The sequence below is a fragment of the Mustela lutreola genome, chromosome 2, assembly GCF_030435805.1.
Source record: "Mustela lutreola isolate mMusLut2 chromosome 2, mMusLut2.pri, whole genome shotgun sequence".
Taxonomy (NCBI): Eukaryota; Metazoa; Chordata; class Mammalia; order Carnivora; family Mustelidae; genus Mustela; species Mustela lutreola.
The window spans coordinates 142,299,125-142,320,460 of NC_081291.1; the positions used below are offsets into that span (position 1 = coordinate 142,299,125).

At 36.4% G+C, this 21,336-nt stretch overlaps 1 protein-coding gene across 1 annotated transcript in view; it reads left to right on the forward strand.

The window, feature by feature from the left end:
• VEPH1 (ventricular zone expressed PH domain containing 1) overlaps nt 1-21,336 on the forward strand; it is a 247,870-nt gene that overhangs the window by 184,328 nt on the left and 42,206 nt on the right. The window contains 2 exon segments of the mRNA XM_059163672.1: nt 5,936-6,075; nt 9,323-9,457. Coding sequence (XP_059019655.1) covers nt 5,936-6,075; nt 9,323-9,457 — 275 coding nt within the window.

Genomic DNA, 21,336 nt, shown 5'->3' on the forward strand with positions numbered 1-21,336 from the left:
ACAAATGTAGTGATCCAAAGGGACACATGCACCCGAATGTTTATAGCAGCAATGTCCACAATAGCCAAACTATGGAAAGAACCTAGATGTCCATCAACAGATGAATGGATCAAGAAGATGTGGTATATATACACAATGGAATACTATGCAGCCATCAAAAGAAATGAAATCTTGCCATTTGCAACAACGTGGATGGAACTAGAGCGTATCATGCTTAGCGAAATAAGTCAAGCAGAGAAAGACAACTATCATATGATCTCCCTGATATGAGGAAGTGGTGATGCAACATGGAGGCTTAAGTGGGTAGAAGAAGAATAAATGAAACAAGATGGGATTGGGAGGGAGACAAACCATAAGTGACTCTTAATCTCACAAAACAAACTGAGGGTTGCCGGGGGGAGGGGGTTTGGGAGAAGGGGATTGGATTATGGACATTGGGGAGGGTATGTGCTTTGGTGAGTGCTGTGAAGTGTGTAAACCTGGTGATTCACAGACCTGTACCCCTGGGGATAAAAATATATGTTTATAGAATTCTAGATTGTTATTACTATAAAAATTAGCAAATTTAATAGAAAAAAAAAAAATAAATAAAAGCTCAGCCTCCTCTGCCTTAATGAGGGGCAAACTTGAAAAAAAAAAAAAAAAATACTACAAAGTGAGAGCCAGGCTTCTCACTGTTGAAGCAGGAATTTTCAGATAAGTAAGGAGAAGAGGCTAGAATGAGCCATATAGTAATGAAATGAAGTCATTGGTATGAACCCATATTTAGCTTAACATAGATACAGATAGATATTTATGAAAATACAGACATATGTACATACCCAGATTAGTGTACACACATAATTTCCTTGTTTTGACAGCTGAGAGGGCCAAAGGGCAATGACACCCCAGTACCCAGATCTCAGTTTCTAATACTCTTCTCCAATAAAAAGAACTCCTTAGAGAAACAGCTGATTCTATCACAGGACAGAAAACAATCGTGATGAGTCTGGAGCATCTTTTAGTCCCAGGAAGTAGGTAAGTGATCAAAAACAAAACAAAGCCAAACCACACACAGTGTTGGGGGCACACCAAATGAACACAGAAGGCAACTGAAAGAGTTCCAAATAGCCAAGGCTGAAACAATTAGAGCAACAAACAAAATAAAATAGTACTGAAATACAAAATAAATTATCATAAGTGTATACTGATAAAATAATTATTAAATCATTTTGAATTAAATAACTGAAGAAAGAAGAGATAAATTTGTCCAGAATCCTACATAATTTATGTAGCTCTTCTCCCCACAAGGAGGTGGAGCTGACTCCCCATTCCTTAAGTGTGCTCTACACATAATGACTTCCTTTCAAAGAGTGTAATGTGAAAAGGGGAAAAAAGAAGAATAACTTTAAAGTAGAGAAATCTGGTAAAACCTACCTCAGCCAGGCAATTAAGGTCAACATCAATATTTATTAAGCTATGATGATCAAATGGTACTCTTGACATGTTAGGATGAAAATAGCACTTTGTATCTGTGGTCTTCCTCCGTAAAACTCAAAATCTCAGTCTAATCCTAAGAGAAAAACAGGCAAATGCTATCTGAGGGATATCCCACAAAATACATACCAAAAGTACTCCTCAAAACAGTCAATGTCATCAAAAACAAAGAAAATCTGAGAATTTGCCACAGCCAGGAAGAGTCTGAAGATGGCATAATGAATAAATGTCACCTGGTATCTTAAATGGGACGCTGAAACAGAAGAAGGACACTAAAAATAAACTAAGGAAATCTGAATAAACTATGGACTCACATTCATAACAGTATATCAAAATAGGTTCATGAGCATGGACTAGATTTCCATTTGTTTGTGTCATCTTCATTTTCTTTCATCAGTGTTTTACAGTTTTCAGAGTGCAGGTGTTTCACTTCTTCAGTTAAGTTTATTCCTAGGTACTATATTCTTTTTGGAACAATTATAAATCGTGTTACTTTTTAAATTTTCCTTTCTGTGATTTCATTGTTAGTGTATAGAAACACTACTGATTTCTATGTACTAATTTTGTACTCTGCCATTTCACTGAATTTATACAATACTTCTGGTAATTTTTTTTTGGTGGAATCTTTAGGTTTTCTTTATGTAGTATCATGTCATCTGCAAATAGTGAAATCCCCTTAACATTTCTTGTAAGGCTGATTCAGTGGTGATAAATGCCTTTATTTTTTGTTTGTCTGGGAAACTCTTTATTTCACCTTCAAACCTGAATGTTAACTTTGCCAGGTAGAGTATTCTTGGCTGTAGTTTTTTTACGTTAAGCGCTTTCAACATACCAGGCCACTTCTTTCTGACTTGCAAGGTTTCTGCGGAAAATTCATCTTACAGTCTTACAGGTTTTCCCTTGAGGTGACTTCTTGTTTCTTTCTTGCTGCTTTTATGATCCCTTTTCCTTTTTAAGCTTTGACATTTTAATTATTACGTGCTGTGGTGTAGACCTCCTTGAGTTCCTCTCATTTGGAACTCTGTGCTTCTTGGACTTAAATATCTATTTCCTTCCCTAAGTTAAGGAAGTTTTCAGTTATTATTTCTTGACATAAGTTTCCTACACCTCTCTCTCAATTCTTCTTCAGTGACCCCCTACAATGCAAATGTTTGTTGGCTTGACACTGTCCAAGAGATCCCTTAATCCTCATTTCTAAAAATCCTTTTCTCTTTTTACTGTTCAGCTTGTATGCTAGTACTCTGTCTTCCAGATTGCTGGTACAGTCTTCTGCATCTTCTAATCTACTGTTGATTCCCTCTAGTGCTTTTTGTTTCAGTTATTGTATTCATCCATTCTGATTGGTTCTTTTTATTATTTTCTATCTTTTTATTGAAGGTGTCACTTGAGTTCTTCCATTCTTTTCTCCGGCCCAGTTAGTATTTTTGAGATCATTGCTTTAAGTTCTTTATCAAGCATATTGCTTATCAGTGAGTTCAAGGTTTTCTTATATTGCCATCTTGAGCTGGAACCTATTCTTGAATTTTGTATCATACCTTTAAATCTGCGCATGTGTGTGATGTATATATTTTGGATATTTCAACTTATAACACATTATATTATACAATTATTGATGTTAATGTTAACTTCAGCATTTATAAAGACCATAACAAATCCTTTGATTTTTACAAAGATAGGCTATTGTCTACCAAAAGAAAGAAATAATCAGATATGGTATATACAAAGCATTCTATATTTAGCAAAGCATGACCTCCAACATGTACTCTGTAAAAATAAATAACCCTTTGGACAATAACTGTATAAGCAAAAGATATCATAGTGACCCCGATACACTAACCTTACCATCTGGAATTACCTTAAACTTAATGCTTTATATGATTTTTTTTCTGGATGTTCCATATGCTTAAAATGCTTTTCTCCTCCCAACTTTTTCTAAGTTCAAGATCATGGTTATCTTTCAAAGTGACCTCAAATATTTCCTCTTCCAAAAAGATTCCCCTTGTTCTCCAAATAAAATAGCTACTCATTTCTCTGAGCAGTCAGAATTTTGTGTCCCTCCATTACCCCATGAACTTAAAACAGTTTATGTTTTGCTTATAGATGTCTTTCCCATTTGGCTGTAAGCTTCTTAAGAGCAGGGTCAACATTCTGACCTTTCTTGCTCTCCCTGTAGTGTTTGACATTCATTCATTCATCCAACAACCATTTACTGCATGCCTACCATTCAATACCACAGAGTGAACATGAGGGAGAAAATTGCAGAGAAAAACAAGTGTTAATGTTGTGGGAATTTTTTCCAAGTTAGGACAGCTCTGAAAAAAGTGAGGAAAAAATATTGCTACAGATCAGGTTATAGAAAGCATTAACAGAAGATATCTCAGAACCAGGTTATTTTTATAGCCAGCATATTTGCTTCTAAGTTTAAGACCTCTATCTTCTACTGCTTTGCCTATTTTGTGTGATCTGGGACCCCTGTAGTTTGTGTATAGAAACTGGTAGACTCCAGGTCAGTAAAATATATCTAATCAATTTTAATTTGCAGAATAAAACATGAATGAGCAGTGAGAATATTTAGGGAAAGGGAAATACAAAAACTTTTTTCATGGTAGAGGCCTGAAGTCCAACTTGTGACTGTCAAGCTACTGCATAGGTTTTTAGAAAAGAACTTGTTCTCTTTTGAACCCTTCTACTAAAGCAAAACACACTATTTGCTGTCTCAGCATATACATCACAGATAGCTTTATTTCAAGTATCATTTTTGTGTGTGCTTTTGTGGGCTACTTGGATTCCTATTTCTCTAGTAGTGATTAATTTAAATCCAATTTTCCAGAACATCTGTACCAAAAAAGGATTTTTAGCTACCATATCAAATAATTTCTGATAGGGCAATTTTAAGCCAATATTATGCTCAATTCTATACATTGAGCTCTTTCTTTCTCAATGGAGGGCCTCTTGGTCTTTTCCACTGAAACTTCAATCAATTTTTATATCTCATAATTCATTCACCCACAGAATACAGAAATGATTTCTGATTTTATACAAGGATATTGAATGCTCAACCCAATTTTTTTTAATTCTCCAAAACAATTAACTTCACAAAAATATCCTCTTACACACCAGTGTTTCAGAATGACAGAAAGTTGTTAATTGTTAAGATTTCTATATATATTTCTAAATTGACAGGTGACTTTATTTCTAATGCCTTGTCCTCTTCCTTAATATGTCATTGGTCACTCTTCCTTAATTTTTTCTAAGCTCTTCCTAATAAGCCTGTCATTCCTCACATCTCAGTCCTTATAGTGCACAGATAGGACTCCCCAGTCCTCTAGGGACCCCAAGCACCCTCATAGGTGTGACTGCTACTTAGGGACTGACTGCTTCTTAATTAGGGTCCCCATCAACTTTATTAATAAACTGTAACCCATATTTCCATTTTTAAAAGTAGTGCATACTAAAATCCATTAATTCTCAAAATATTTCATTTAAAATATCAGCTTAATTCTGAAAGAATAAATACCTCATGCTTTATCAATATGACAGATCTAAAAATTCCCAGTATGCTAGAGCCTAAAGCATCTTAATGTGGCATCAGCTCAGCTGAGTTCAAATCCTGGCTCTGCCACAGTTTTTCTTTCCCTGAGCATCACTCATCTGTCCAAGGCATTCACCTTGGTTCACTAAGTGATCCACTAATGCAGTAAGTTTCCTTAGTGGTTCACTAAGCTGATCCACTAATGCGTTAAGTTTCCTCAGCTTTAAAATAGAAATAATAACACCCATCCTGTAGGGGGTAAAAATTAAATGGCTCCTCCTAGTTGTGGCTTCTTGCCACTTCTGCTCCAATATAGAAACACCTTTAGAAATATGTTCTATGCCACCACCACCACCCCCCTCCCTAAAAAATGATCTCATTAATTTTCCCTACTGAACTTCTTCAATGTATAAGATAAACTTTCAAACCACACCAGGCTAGTTCACAGGAAGCCACACCACTGGCAGAGTTATTCTGGAGGCTATCTTTGTGGCCCCTATACAACCAAGAGAACAACGTTACTGGCTCATGGCATACTACCCACTGCCCAGAAAATGCCTGGGTTTTCTTTATGCATTTGTTTATCCTTCCCACATTATCATTTCAAAGTGCCCAATCAGATAGTAATAACACTCTTCTCCCTTTTTATTGGTGACAGGTCTTCTTTCTTCCAGGTGTGTTGTTTGGAGATTCCTGATGCTTTATAAATGAGAAGAAGAGAAAGGAGAATAGAAAAAATATAACTTGTTGAAGACCTCTTTAGTTAAATCTACATTCCATGAAATGGAACCCAAACACGCAGTTGTTCAGAGTTACTCGCTTGCAGACTGAAACTGAAGAACATATTTCTAAAGGTGTTTCTATATTGAAGTATAAAGTACAACACTAGAAGAATCTATGTGTAATGCTATGTTTATTCATTTCTAGATTCTGTCAGAAGTTGTGTAGCAAAGTTGTTCTTCACCTGCTCCCTGAAGGGTCATTACTGCCTCTACAGTAAATCCAGTTTTATACTCATCAGCCAAGAACCTCAGCCATGGATCCAGATCATGTTTCTCTTTCAGCAGGTGTGTATATATATGTTTGTCATGACTCCTTAGTGAGTTAGTTGGGTTTGAGTTTATAATCATTTTTACCAGATTATTCTTTGATTAGAGTTCATACATAAATAACAGCAATGCATACACATTTTACTAATAATTTTTAACATGGGTTTTTTATATTTTAGGGTAGTTTCTTTATGAAAAAATTTGGATTAGTATTAAGGAGGCCAAGCCTAGTAATATCTTGAATGTTCTTAGCTTTAAAAAAGAAGAAAATGTTCTTCTCTTTAAAAAAAGAAAGAAAGAAAGAAAAAATATTTTTTATTAAATGACAACAATAGCAGCTTATTTGGAGGAATAGTTTTCCTTACGTAATGTTTGTCTTTATTTCTCTACAGCCTTCCGATCTCCAATTAATTTTAGTGTCAACATATCCTTTTTGACATCATTAAGATACTGGAATGTCCTTTTTTCCCATAGAATTTATGTATATAGGTAAAGTTACATGAAGAGAAACTTCCAATTTAATGAATTACTTGATGCAAAGCTTTTAGCATCAGAGGAGATCCTTGAATATTGGGAAATACTTATCTTGAATACATTAACTTCAAATAAAAGTTGAATATAGATTATAAAATGTTAGTAGTAGAAGGAGTATCAGCCATCATTTTTACAGATAAAAAAATTAAATAAAGACTGCAGGCCACCTAGCCCCTATTCGGTGGTCTTTTCCTAGTAGCACATGTGTTAAAAAATGAAATGGGGGGTTTCAGGCAGAAGCAGAGAGAGTTGAGGCAGAAAAACAGAATACGAATTTGTAAAACAGATAAAAATTAGGTCAAATGATAGTATAGTTTGTTTCTATTAATAAAATATTTCTATAAGAACCCCTACCAACCAATTACATTCCTTATAAAGAAAAGGTAAGCTCTTTTAAAGAGATGAATTTTAATGTTGAAAAGATCATAATCATAAAATGGAACTATAGTAATTAAGAAAGAAAAGAGGCTGCTTAGACATGCCTTAGGAAAACCATCTTTTCCTATAGGAAGAACACTTAATAAGAACACTTAATAAGAAGAACACTTAATAATGTCTCATAGAAAACAACTTAGATTTTGATGTGAATCAAATTGTATGTGAGTATAAAAATCAGAATTGATTTTGTTTTTCCTTTTCTTGAAATGACCTTATTTTTCTTCTGCTTTGCTTATGTTTTTCAAATAGTTTCCATTAGTGAGTTTGTATTTGGTTTCATCATTAGCTTTGTTCTTTACTTGTCAGTTTTCTGAAAATAAACCAAACAACTTGATTTACTTTTGTCCCTTCAGTCTTATTTTATTGACTAAGTATGATGCTTTGTTTTTCTCTTTAACAAAATCACCCGAAAGCATCTGTTTATGATGCTTTTCTTCTTTGTTCATTTTACAATGTTTCCTTTCTTTTTCTACAACCTTGATATTGTGTAGCCTGGGAGAATCCTGACTTTGGGGTCAAGAAAAACAAATCTTTGACTTGATCATTACAAACCCAGTATTACCCTTATACGCTGGGTCAAACTTTTCGCCTTTCTTTGTCAAGTTAACACATTCATGGAATTCTTAAATTCACAGATTCCAGTCTAACTGGTCATCTTTGGAATGGTGATTTGTTGAATCAGGTCCTATTCTTCTTTAAGTGAAAAATCATATGCTGTATAATTTTCTGATAATAATCAAGAATTTTCCAGATGTGTCCTCATTATGGGTGGTATAATCAATTTATCTGTTATGGCTCTTAGCCTTTTTTGATCTGTGGACCACTTACTTGGGGTCTAAGATCCTCCACATTTCCCCACTCAGCATAAGAAATAGTTTATCTTGATGATGATAATAATTAGATTTTTCTGGAAGAAAGTTATTAATTTTCATGTACTAAATAGATACTTTATACACACAGACCACCTAAGTTCTGATAAACTAATGCTTGGACAGTCATTGACACAAAAAATAAAATTTTATAAGCCAGTATCATTATTTTATCATACCTCACACATAAAGGATAAAATGTATAGTGTTATATGTATGTAAATTATATTTTATGCCCTATATTATGTTCTATGTTTTTATAAAATCGTTCCTTCCAATTAAAATACTTCTCACTTTATAAATATCATGTCACAATGTTTAAATGACTATTAAATCCATGATTGATTAGTAAATATATAAACACAATTTAAATTTTCCTTTGAAAATTTTATTGTTGTTGACTTGAATGAAATATGTATAAATGTGATTTTCACATGAACAATCTTTTTATCCAAAATTAGAGTATTAGCTCTGGAAATAGTTATCTCTTGTACATCTTAAGATTAAAAGTGTTTTTGTTGGGATACCTGGGTGGCTCAGTTGGTTAAGTGGCTGCCTTCGGCTCAGGTCATGATCTCAGCTTCCTGGGATCGAGTCCCACATCAGGCTCCTTGCTCAGCAGGGAGCCTACTTCTCTCTCTGTCTCTGTCTGCCACTCGGTCTGCCTGTGCTCGTGCTCTCTCTCTCTCTGACAAATAAATAAATAAAATCTTTTTTTTAAAAAAAGGTGTTTTTGTTTCCTTACCATCCATTTATACTATTCATATTTGAGTTGTTGCCTAGTGAACTCTTAGTTATTTAATTTCTAGCCTTCATCATCTAATCTGTATAAACAGACTTGATATTTGTACTCTAGTTTTAATTTTATACCATAATTCTCAGATCTTTTGACAAATAAATATGAATATTTATAATAACCACATTCTAAATCATTTCTCATGCCTGAGAAATGATCAAGGTAAACATTACATGACAAAGGTTAGGCATATTTAGAGATCAATATCAACTGGCTTGAAATCCTATTCCATAATTTTACTTTTCTAAAAAAAATGAAAAGCCTAGGGGCTTCTGGGTGGCTCAGTCACTTAAACGTCTGCCTTTGGCTCAGGTCATGATCTTGGGATCAGGTCCTGGGATCCAGCCCCACATCAGACTTCCTGCTGAGCAGGAAGTCTGCTTCTCTCTCTCCCACTCCCCCTGCTTGTGTTCCCTCTCTTGCTATCAAATAAATAAATAAAATCTTAAAAAAAAATGAAAAACCTTAAATATATATGCTTGATCTTAAAGATAGACTTTTTTCTTTTGCTAATTTGCTTAAATTTAAACCATGTTGAATTTCAACCCAAATAGTACATTGTAGTTGATCAAACAATATTGTTAAGACAGGAGATAATGTTATGATTTTCTCATTAATGCCCTTTCAGAGTCTGTTTCCTGAGCCCCTGTCCATACAGAGTCATTCTGTACAATTCCTCAGAGCTCTGTGGGAGAAGACCCAGGCAGAAGGTGCTCACAGCTTTGAAACAGCCATGATGGAGTCCACATTTCCACAACAGAAGGTAAGTGTTTGTTTCCTTGGACATTGTAAGCTAATATTCAAGATTGTCTAGAAACAGTTTGCCTTTTTCTTAACAGCTGGGTTTTTTTCTTCTTTCCTATACCTTTTTGCACCATTATCAAAAAACACTAATTAAGGGACACCTGGGTGACTCAGTGGGTTAAGCCTCTGCCTTTGGCTCAGGTCATGATCCCAGGGTCCTAGGATCGAGCCTCGCATCAGGCTCTCTGCTTAGCAGAGAGCCTGCTTCCCCCCCCCCACACCTCTCTCTCCCTGCCTCTCGGCCTGCTTGTGCTCTCTCTCTCTCTCTCTGTCAAATAAATAAAATCTTTTAAAAAAACAATAATTAAGTAATGATTTTCATGTGGTAATCATTGAAAGGACAGAGTAATATTGGTAGATAGGGTCATTGCCTGTTATGACTGTTAAATTAATGTTTGTTAAATGGAGCACAGGGTGCCAGATGGTGAGTCCCAGTTCAACAAAATACCACAAGGGAAATTGAAATAGAGAAATTTATTACTCCTGGAGGAAGTACACAGCACACCTCTAGGGACCACAGTGGGAGGTCAAATTAAGATGCAAGCAGAGAGAGAGGCAGGACCTAGGACACATGCATTTATTGCAGTTATGGGTGGAGGGCTTTGGGAAGTTCCCAGGCAAAGGCCAGAGGAATCAATTCAAACTAAAAAGAGCAGTTTTCTGTAAGCCTTGCCAGAGTCCATCTAAAAGGCACACCAGGAGAAGGCCCTCAGAACCAGAGGAAACTATTGATCACAGGAGCGATTAGAGGTATCCTACCAGGAGTGTGTGTTTTCTTGTGACTATGCAGGCTGCCATCTAGGCCATGAGTGGGCACGAAGGGATTAGTGTCAGTTTAAGTGCCCTGCAGCCCATTTGGCCAAACAAAATGGATTCGAGGCACCAATACTATGGAGTAGCTTGATCAGAGTCACAACAGTGTTGTTTGAGGCTCACGGACTGACATAACACAGCCCACTCAGAGACACACAAAAACTACACAAACAATATGGCATAGAAAGCATCTTTACAGAAGCAGATCATGGACTCTAGGATCAAAAGGGAAAGAGCATCAGGAAACTGGGTTCCAGTTCTTTGGTGCCTTTCATTTCTTCCCTCCCACACTTCTCTTCATCCCTTCGTCCTCTACAATTGCCATAAAGTTAAAAAAAAGAGAGAGAGAGAGAAAATAAGATGGGCAGAAGAGAGGGAGCATGGTCAGGGTGAGAAAGAGCTCTATTGAGGCAAGTACGGCTTGAGACATAGCATTTTAGGAGTATGGACACAGGGGCAATGCTCTCAGGACACAAGTGAGACCTCTTGAGCATACGGCCAAACTGGAAAAGGACCAGAATATGGAATTGCACCCATTCACCAAACAGAGTGAAACTGGAAGTGTATCTACCTGATGTGAGCAGGTTTGCATGAGAAAAGTCATAGGCCTGCGTATGGACAAAACAATCAAGTAAACCTGGCTGGAGATAGGAAGGCTGCTTAGGAAGCTATTACTAGAATCAGGTAAGAGATGAAGGTCTGAACTGAAGTTGGAAGTTGTAGGGAGAGGATGGATTCAAGAGCTATTAAAGAAAGTAGAACCCACAGGATTCGGTTCTTGATAAAGAAAATGGAAGAACCAAGGATAACTCCAGGTGCTATCATAGGGCTGCGTGGATGAGGGCACGCTTCTGAAAAACAGACCACAAAGGGAGCTGAGGTGGAGGAAGAAGGCATTCTCATTTATGTATTTAGAGTCTGAGTTATCTGTGTAGCTAACCAGATGGTGATGGTGGCTGAAATGCCTGTGTGGACTTCAGGAAGAAAGCCATTACTGGAGACATGGATTTAGAAGTCATAAGGTAATGCTTGATATCACGGCAATTATCGGATCACTCAGGGAGAATATAACAATGAGAATAGAGAATGGTTATTGGTATCTCCTTAGTAAATATAACAAACTGCTGTAAGCCCTTCACATATTCAAAGATTCTGATTACCCTTAATTTGCCTTCAAGAAAGCCCAATAATAGGTATTGGATGCTTACGGGGCAAATCAGAGGTTCTGAGAGTATATGATCATGGTCTTTGTCCTTGTTTTACTATTAGAAGGGGAACAAGCACACCAATATTAAATAAATTCAAAGTACAGACAAGTAGCAGATTAATCAAAACCTGTTAAATTGTGAAACGACTCAATACCTCTTAAGTGTGAAAGGATTGTAAGAAGAATGACAAATAGGTGTGATTAATCAGAAATTTATTTAGAATGGTCCAACTATTGCAGAAATTTATTTAATGTGTCCAACTATTGCATCACTATTTTTTGGCTTTGGTTTAAGAATTAAACTTGCCGTAGTAAGAATAAAGGAAATCCCATAATCAGATCAATGTAAAGTAGAGTGGATTTTTTTTTGCATATTTCATTCAAATTTTAAACTGTTGCATCACGATTAAAGACAATGCCTCAACTTCTTATAAATTTTTCATGTGAACTGTATTTTAACTGCAGGCAACTAGTAAATTAACACTTGGCAAGCTGCTTCAAGTCCTGAGAGATTTTTTTCTTAAATTGGCAAACCAGTTTTGTGCATGCTCACAAATATGCGTCTTCGTATTTCTTCCATTTTATATCAATAAACATTCCTCTAGGGAAAAATTAACTGCAAATCAAAATGGTTTTGAAATCTTTAGTTTTGTAATTTTATTTATTCATAGGTAATAAAAAGAAAACCCTCTGATATCTGGAATGTACATTATGTAGCAAAGTTATCTCTCCAGGTATTTCTCAATCAAATTGATTTTCTTCTTCTTTTTTTTTCTTTTAATGAAGTGTTCTGCCCACTGAATTCAGAATAGCTGTGAGAATAATCCAAAGTCTGCTTTATTTCCCCCACATGCACCACTAGGCACATACACCAGGAATTTGAAAGTGATGTACATGTGTATATCTGTTGCTAGAAATGAGTTAACACTGCAGCCAAGGGAATTCACGTACACCAAAAAGGAAGAAATTCTTAAGAAAATGCCTGAGTCTCTAGCATGTAATGCTCTAGAAGGTTTGTTATTGCAATTGCTTTTAACGGAATCCTGGAATTTTAGAACTAAACATCAACAGTAAGATAGCTATTAAATTGCCACCCACTTGAGGACAGAAGTTGCATCCTGTTTATTATTGCATTTGCAGGGCCACACGGTGGTACCCAATAAATAGTGGGTACCAACTGAATAAATGAGTGAATCCTGTCATTGTTCAGATATTAAAATTAAAATTAGAAGCAAAGGGACCTGTTGGAAGTTACAGGGCTGGTCAATGACACAACAATATGTCTGGTTCCTCTCTACTCTGGGCACATAAGAAGATAACATTTCCCTGCCTCCTGAAGTAAGGCTTGGCCATGTGACTTGCTTCAACCAATGAAACAGGAGAAGGGATACATGTCCCTCCAGGCAGAAGCTTTTAGAAACAACTATGTGATTCTCCATGTCCCTTCTCTTCACCTACCATAGTAACTGTAGAAGCAAATGTTGATATTATTAGGTTGCCAGCGGATGGGCACAGAATTCTGAGCCACAACATGGGGGACTGCTGCTCTGGAGAGCCAACCAGACCCACTACAAACTTCCCATAAAGAAGAGGCAATCTTTTGTTTTGTTAAAAACTATGGTTTTTTGTATTACAATAGGATAACATACTTATCTTGACTCCTATGCCTAGGAGAGTAGGTGAATCCTTGACTCCTATGCCTACAAGAGTAGGCTGAAGCCAGACTTCCTGGGTTTAAAATCACACTGTGCCACTTTCCAGTTCTGAAACCTTTGGCTCTGAGCTTCAGTTTCTTTATCTATACAGTGGATATAATATCTGCTACTACCTCATAGAGCTGTTTGAGGATTGAATAAGTTCATACATAGTTCTCAGAACAGTGGCTGCCATTGTGACTTCTTAGTAAAGTTTAGCTGATATTCTGATTTCTGGCCATCATTTCTCTCCCTTTCTTCCAAGAATAACAAAGACACTATATAGATAACATAAATCTGGGTAGATTAAAGGTTTGCATGTAATCAATGAAATCTTATAATTAGAAGAAAGTATGAGAAGCTATCTTTATGACCTCAGGATAAGAAAGAATTTCTTAAGATACATAAGCAGAAATCCTGAAAAAAATAAATATTTTTGACTAAATAAATGTTTCAATTTTTGTATTGCAAAATACACTCTAACAAAGTTGAAGATAAGCATAAGGTGAAATATGTATAAGTAACACAAAAATTTCCTACATCAACAAGCAAGAGACAAACAACCCAAGATAAAACTGGGCAAAGAATATGAACAGAAAATTCAATGAACGGGAAACGCAAATGTCCATAAATGTAAGAAAAGGTGTTTAGTCTCACTAAAAATCAGTGAAATAAGTAATTTAAATATTTAAAAATGATATGCCTTTTTACAATGATCAGACTGGTAAGGATAAAAAATTGTGACCATACAAGTCTTGGCAAAGATGTGGAAAAAGTGAGAATGTTTGTATACTATAGATAATATAAAAGATTAACCTACTCATAAAAGAAAAAAGTACTTAAGAAAAGCTATATATAATCATTAATTAGATTCATAAATGACTGCTAGCTGACAATTTAGGTGGGTGAGTAGCTAGCTTTCCAGAATCTTAATTCCTCTTCAAGTTTATCAGAAACATGCCTAGGCATTTTAACATAAATACTTATTTTCTCTTTTACCATAAAGAGGTCTTGTATTATAAGATACAAAATCTTCTGTTTAAGACAAAGTTTAAGTTTAAGACAAATTTTTCTTTGTAATCTTTTTAAAGGAACAATCTGGCAATAGCTAGTGATATGATAAACCCTTGTACCCTATTATCTTGTAATTCTGTTTCTGGGTGAAACTCTCACATACCTGCACCAGGGGTCAAGTACAGATGTCAACTGAATATTATTTGCGCCAAAACATCAGGAGCAATGCAAATGGTCATCAGTAGAGAAATGAAGAAATTGTTGTGGTATAATCATGCCATACAGTCAGTGAAAGTGAATTAATTTGATATATATTTAATAATATGGAGTCAGTCTTGAAAATAGGATATTAAGTTTTAATAAGCAAACTGCAAAAGTATAACAATATGCTAACTTATATCTATTTTTATAATACTCTAAGCTGCATTATGAATGCTTATGGGTACATACCTGTGGTAAAAATACAATACCATATTTGGAATCACACCAAAATTCCTGATAGGCTTGCTTCTGGATAACAAAGAAGTGTGTAAAGGAGAGAGGGAAATATTACTGGAAAGGGAATTAAGGAGATCCCAATTTCATCTGTAATTTTGTTTTTAAAAAAATCAGAATCAGGGAGCACCTGGGGGGCTCAGTGGGTTAAGCCTCTGCATTCGGCTCAGGTCATGGTATCGGGGTCCTGGAATGGAGCCCTGCATCGGGCTCTCTGCTCAGTGGGGAGCCTGCTTCCTACTCTCTCTGCCTGCTTCTCTGCCTACTTGTGATCTGTGTCAAATAAATAAATAAAATCTAAAAAAATAAATCAAGGGCATCTTCATGGCATAGTCAATTAAGCATCCTACTCCTGGTTTCGGTTCAGGTAGTGATCTCAGGAAGGTGCAATCAAGCCCCGCATCAGACTCAGTGCTCAGTGTGGAGTCTGCCTGAGATTCTCTCCTTCTCCCTCTGCCCTACACTGTGCTCTCTCCCTCTCTCTAAAATAAATAAATAAATACTTTTTAAAAAGCAGAAGCAAAATACCGATATTTATTAATATGGCGAGCACATAGGTATTTGTCACATTATCCTTTGTGTATGCTTTTCTTTCTTTCAAAAAAATTAATTAACCCCATAAGTAATGTCTAAAAGTAGAGTGTTGATAGATTTGACTACATAAAAATGTAAGGCTTATAGAAAATAGAGCTCGTCATGCATAATAACTTAAAATGAAAATATGTGTAATAATTATGAAGGCAAAAATTAATATCCTTAAGATACCATAAGTTCATGCAAATCAATAATTAATGAGTCAAGGACATGAGCAAATAACTCAAAGGTGACTGAGTTCAGAAAAAGTATTCTGCTTCATTAATAGTCAAAGATATAAAAATTGAATTTAAAATAACAGTAACATTACCCTTTTAATCCATTTTTTGAAGGATAATGATCAGTTCTGGCTACAGCAAGGGAGTTTAGACACTCTCACACATTTTTAGTTGGAGTGTAAATTATTTCAACACTTTTAAAAAACAATTTAGCAATGCATGACCTGCATAGACTCTTAAAAATGTTCATATCCTTTAACACAGTGATTCCATTTCTAGGAATCTATTCTAAAGAAATAATCTGAAATGTGTACAAAACTTCACATGTGTGCACACCAAAAAATATTATGGAGTTTTTTGTAACTAGCCTAAATGTCTCAAGACGGGAGAATGAAAGTGTGCACGTATATACTTTCCATCCATATGGAAGAATATTAAGAAAACATGCAAAATCATGTTTATAAGAAATGTTTAGTCACATGAAACAATGCTACATCATTTGCCACATTGCAAGATACAAAATTATTTATATAAAGAGGATTATTTGGAGGATTCCATTAAAACAACCAAAAGGAAATACAAAAAATATTAGCAATAGTTAGCTCTGGTTGATGGAATTAGCATTTTTGAAATTTTATGTTAGAAGTATGGTTTCTTTTATAATCAAGGAATAACAGATATTACAGATGTACTATTTTAGTTACGTTGCTTTATGTAAGTAAATGTAAAGGAGCAGTTTACTTAAAGAAAAATCCATTTGAAGTTCACTGATTTCCATTATAAAATAAAGATTTTAGAAAAAGGGCAGAAAATCCATTAATTTACTTAGGAAATGAGAAGGATGGCCTCTGGGAGCAACCAGAGATACCATTAATAATTTCATTCCAGTGCATGTGTGGCCCAGCCCTTTAAAGGGAATGGTGTTCTGATTATCAGAGGAACAGACAGTTGACAAAGTTGATTGGGGATTGCTAAAGGACTGGAATTTGAGAGAGAAATCTCCTTTATTGACACACATGTTCCAGTTCCCAAAGCATGGAGAAGTTCCATAAGCCATAGAAAAGAAGTCTCAAAACTGACCATTATGGAGACAAAAAAGAAAAAATTTAATTTACTGCTGAAATAAAATATGCCCCATCTGGCTAACATTTGGAGGTTTTTTTTCAGTCCACACTGTTACAAACACACTTGACAGTTCCCAGGATAATTGGCTGTAGTGTCAAAGCATAAATAAAAGTGAAGCACCAGTTCTGGATATAATGAAAAGGAGACCTTCTGATGCTCCCCGAGACTTAGATGTAATGTGTTGAGTTGCAGTGTTAATATCGTGCTCGAGGAAATAAATGCATAAGTAAGGAGTGGGTCTATTCTATATAAGCTGTAACTATCCACATTCTTAAGAGAAATTTAAGTCTTCCTGTGCCATGTAAGTGACAAGTGTAGGTCAGCCTCCAGGGAGAGCAGGGTGAACCCCGGTGTTGGAGAGACATTAGTTTTGTTGAGCCCTCCCTTTCAGAGCAAGCTAGGTGAGAATGGGATAAACAGGTATTGGGTTTGTTGGTTTCAAAAGCTGAGATTAGGGTAGGGACTTTTAGGTTGTAAACTGAGAACCAGGAAAATCTGATCGGCATTATCTAAGAAGCAAAGGTGAGGTCAAGAATGAAAAGAAGGTCTGAATAAAATCTAGTGATTAAAAGGTAAACTCCAGGAGAATGTCATTCATAATAGGAAGCCGAAGACAAGGGGGTTGAGAGGGCAGATTGAGGGTGGACTGTAGATGCAGATGCAAATGTCTGGGACACTCCTGACTGGGAGAGAGCTGGCTGGAAGGAAGTTAGGTATAATAGAGTCTGGGCTTCTAAATGAAAGAGGGACAGGGCTTCATATAAGGAGGATGACGTGAGCAGTAACATGAAAGAAACAACAACAACAAAATCACAGTGAAGTCCTGGCGAATGGAACCCTAAGTGCATTCATTAAGTTACGAACACTTTCGGCAAATGCCTGCTTTATGCCAACCTCTGTGCAGAGGCCAGACATAAATAATCATGCTCTGCCCCAAGGAGACAAGCAATCTGCAAGTAAAGAAAGGCACAATGCCCCACTGAAAGAGCCTGTAAAAAAATAAAAGGCCTGGAGGAAGTGATGAAGAATAGCAGTGTTTGTTGGGTGGTCAGAGTCTTCTCTGACCTTACGTCAGGTTAGTTTTCCTGGCAAAAAGAATAATTTGCACAAAGGCAAATTACAAAAACCATATTACAAAAACAAAAATAACAGATTATTTTAAAAAAAGAAGAATGAGAAGAGAAAAGAGAAAGGCAAAACCATCAAAACCGTGGTGCATTAGAGCATTCTCCTTTAAATTTAAATAACACATCCCATCAAAAAAATAATTTGAGCAAGCACCCTCCATGTTTATATTTATTTACTTATAAATAATACACATGTATTATTACACTCATCATTTTTATTATGAAAATTTCAAAAATAGAAATCTTAAAGGATGATAATGAAAAGTAAACAAAAGTTAGAGTTCTAATATTGTCCTCCCCCTCCAGTACTGGGGATGGTCATACCACCTCAGGAATGAACTCTCTCCCCTTCCACAGTGTTCCAAGAAGGAGAAGAATCAGGGGAGAGCCCAGGGAACTAAAAGAAGAGTTGGTCTGGGGTAATTTACCTCTGCCTTGTAAGCCATGTAAGCCATGTAAACCTTGTAAGCCATGGCAAGGAGCTTAGATTTTCTTGTAGTCTATGGGAGGTCACTGAAGAGTTTTGAGCAGCAGGCATTATTACCAAGCCTATTTTGAAATGATCACACAGTACACTATGTAGAAGCTAGATCAGAAATGGGCAAAAGGAGAATCAGAGAGATCATGAAGATTTTTGCTCACCCAGATGAGAGAGGAAAGTAGTTTGAGCTAGAATGGTCCTGGTAGAGATGGAAATGAATGACACATTCAATATAAATTTTGGAGGTAAAAGGGACATAGCAAGCTAACTGAAAGAGTGTAAGGATGAGGGAGACTTTTGAATATCTTAAATTTAAAATGCCTGTGGGATGTGCCAGTGTAATTGTCTAGTAGACTTATTTGTGGTTTAGGCCACAGACAAGGGCACTCTTGGCATAGAGGTGGTGAAAACCATGTGAAGATGAAAGCAATCTGAGAAGATAGTCTAGAGAGCCAAAGCACCCAGTACAGAGGTGAGTTCGGAGAACAGCCGGAAGACAAAAGGAGCCAGAAAGTATGAAAGTCACCCATCTCAAGAGAGTCCAAGAAAGAGAGACAACAGAGGTGAATGGGATTTGGCAGCCACGCCAAGGCAGCAAAGTACAGAAGGGTGCCCATCTGACCACGCAACTTAGAAAAGGCAGCTTTAGTGATGCTTTAAAGGAGAGGGTTCAAAACGAAATAGCCAAAAGAATGAAGAGAGAATGAGCAAGGAGACAGCATCTGTAGAGATCTGGTGCAGAGGTTGGTGCTGAATGGGTTCCGTCTTGGAGGAAGTATGGCCATGCTTTAGAATGGGAGCCCCCTGCGCATGTTTGCAAGTGTTGGGATGACACAACAGAGAGGGTGAGGATGGTGAACAGATGAGAAAAAGTGATTGCACACAGACCCAGATCAAGACGTAGAGTTGTTGGGGGAAAGATGAATGAGTGCTATTTCATGGCTTTTCATCTTTTTCAGTGAAATAAGAGGTGAGGCCATCATCTGAAAGTATGATTTGGGGAGGAGGGATAGATGTAGGAGATTTGAGGAAAGAAAGTCTAAAATGAAATTCTCAGAAAAATGAACTATGAACTTACTAGAGAAATATAACAGGACTTTAAGGCAATGAGAAACAGCCATTTGGGATCTGAGATAACAGACTTAGAGTAAAACGGAATTTTTATTTTCTCCAGTAGTGATTAGCTGTTTAGGTGCTATAATGGAAGTCATTCAAGCTTGAGCTTTTGTCTTTTGGTTGGGTGGTAATTAAATGGTGAAAGATTTCAGGGTAGGTAGGGGAGATCTGTGTTTGAGAAGATAAGAGGGTCAAGGGGCAGACCAAAAGAAAAAACTTGAAAGACCAAAAGAAAACATAGGAAACCCAATTTGAGAAACAGAAAGATGGTCTTTAGATCCCAGAAAGAAGTTATTTTCTGAACGAAGAAGAGTATGGATTTATGTTGAACTTCTTTTCACAAGAACCCTAGGCTTCTCTTCTCAGCCCCAACCCGTGCTCTACCACTCACCTTGGAAACAAGGGCACAAGCCCATTCGTCACACGCTGACCAAAGCTAACGCAGACAGCCCGTAGCCACTAGGCAAGATGAGGCTAGCCGTGACTGTGACCAAGGGTGTACCTGGCTATGTGTGTGAGACTTGCGATGCTAGGGAACACTGGGAGAGTATTAGCTTCAGCACAAGATGAATTTTATCACAGTTTATGTGCTGTCCGGATACCTACAATCCCCCCCACCAGAACCACATTATAGTTCATCAGGGATTAACATGATTAACATAAGAGGACAGGTTCCAAGATGAAAAGAGTCCTTGAGAACAGACACATCCTCTGGAGACTTGTATAAACAGGACTTTTATTGATGCCTTAGGACCAGAGAGTTTGAAAGTCCAGCCAGATTCTCAACTTTGCCTCCCTAAATACTGCCTCTACCTTCATTCAGATTCTTTTTTTCCCCCCCTTAACAGCTATACATCATAATAATCTGTAGGGCTCCTCATTTAAACAATTCCATACACTCAGCTCATACTAAGTGATCCCACATGACTTCACAAACACAATGAACCTAAGTGACTATTTGATTCACTATTTAAAAACTAGAAAATTGTTATCCTTACACTTGGCTAATTAATATACACTAATTAATATCTCCCTAACTACCAGCCACACATGTTATGCTTGTGTTGTACATAAACTTTTTTTTAAAGAAATTAAAATTGGCAGAAGGAATACTTTCTCAGTTTAGTTTAAAACCTGGTTGATCACATGTATTCTATTTCCTTCGTTTTTCACAAGCCAAACTGTCCTATAATGAAGCATGTCAATTTTACTACTGTAGTGAACATTCCTTCACAGTCAGCCAGATGTTCTGCATCGGTCAAGGAAATTAAAAGAACTTTAGCAAATAGTTAACAAAATAACTCTATTCCTGGGGGAACAGAGGTACGTAGTTCCTCCAAAATGTCTATTCCAATCCAATAGTGGTTCGGGTTCTTTTTTTTTTTTTTTTTTTTTTTAATTTTTTATTTTTTATAAACATATATTTTTTATATACATATATTTTTTTTTAAAGCTCTATAATGTATTTATTTTTTTTTTAATTTTTTATTTTTTATAAACATATATTTTTTATATACATATATTTTTATCCCCAGGTCTGTGAATCACCAGGTTTACACACTTCACAGCACTCACCAAATCACATACCCTCCCCAATGTCCATAATCCCACCCCCTTCTCCCAAGCCCCCTCCCCCCGGCAACCCTCAGTTTGTTTTGTGAGATTAAGAGTCACTTATGGTTTGTCTCCCTCCCAATCCCATCTTGTTTCATTTATTCTTCTTCTACCCACTTAAGCCTCCATGTTGCATCACCACTTCCTCATATCAGGGAGATCATATGATAGTTGTCTTTCTCTGCTTGACTTATTTCGCTAAGCATGATACGCTCTAGTTCCATCCACGTTGTTGCAAATGGCAAGATTTCATTTATTTTGATGGCTGCATAGTATTCCATTGTGTATATATACCACATCTTCTTGATCCATTCATCTGTTGATGGACATCTAGGTTCTT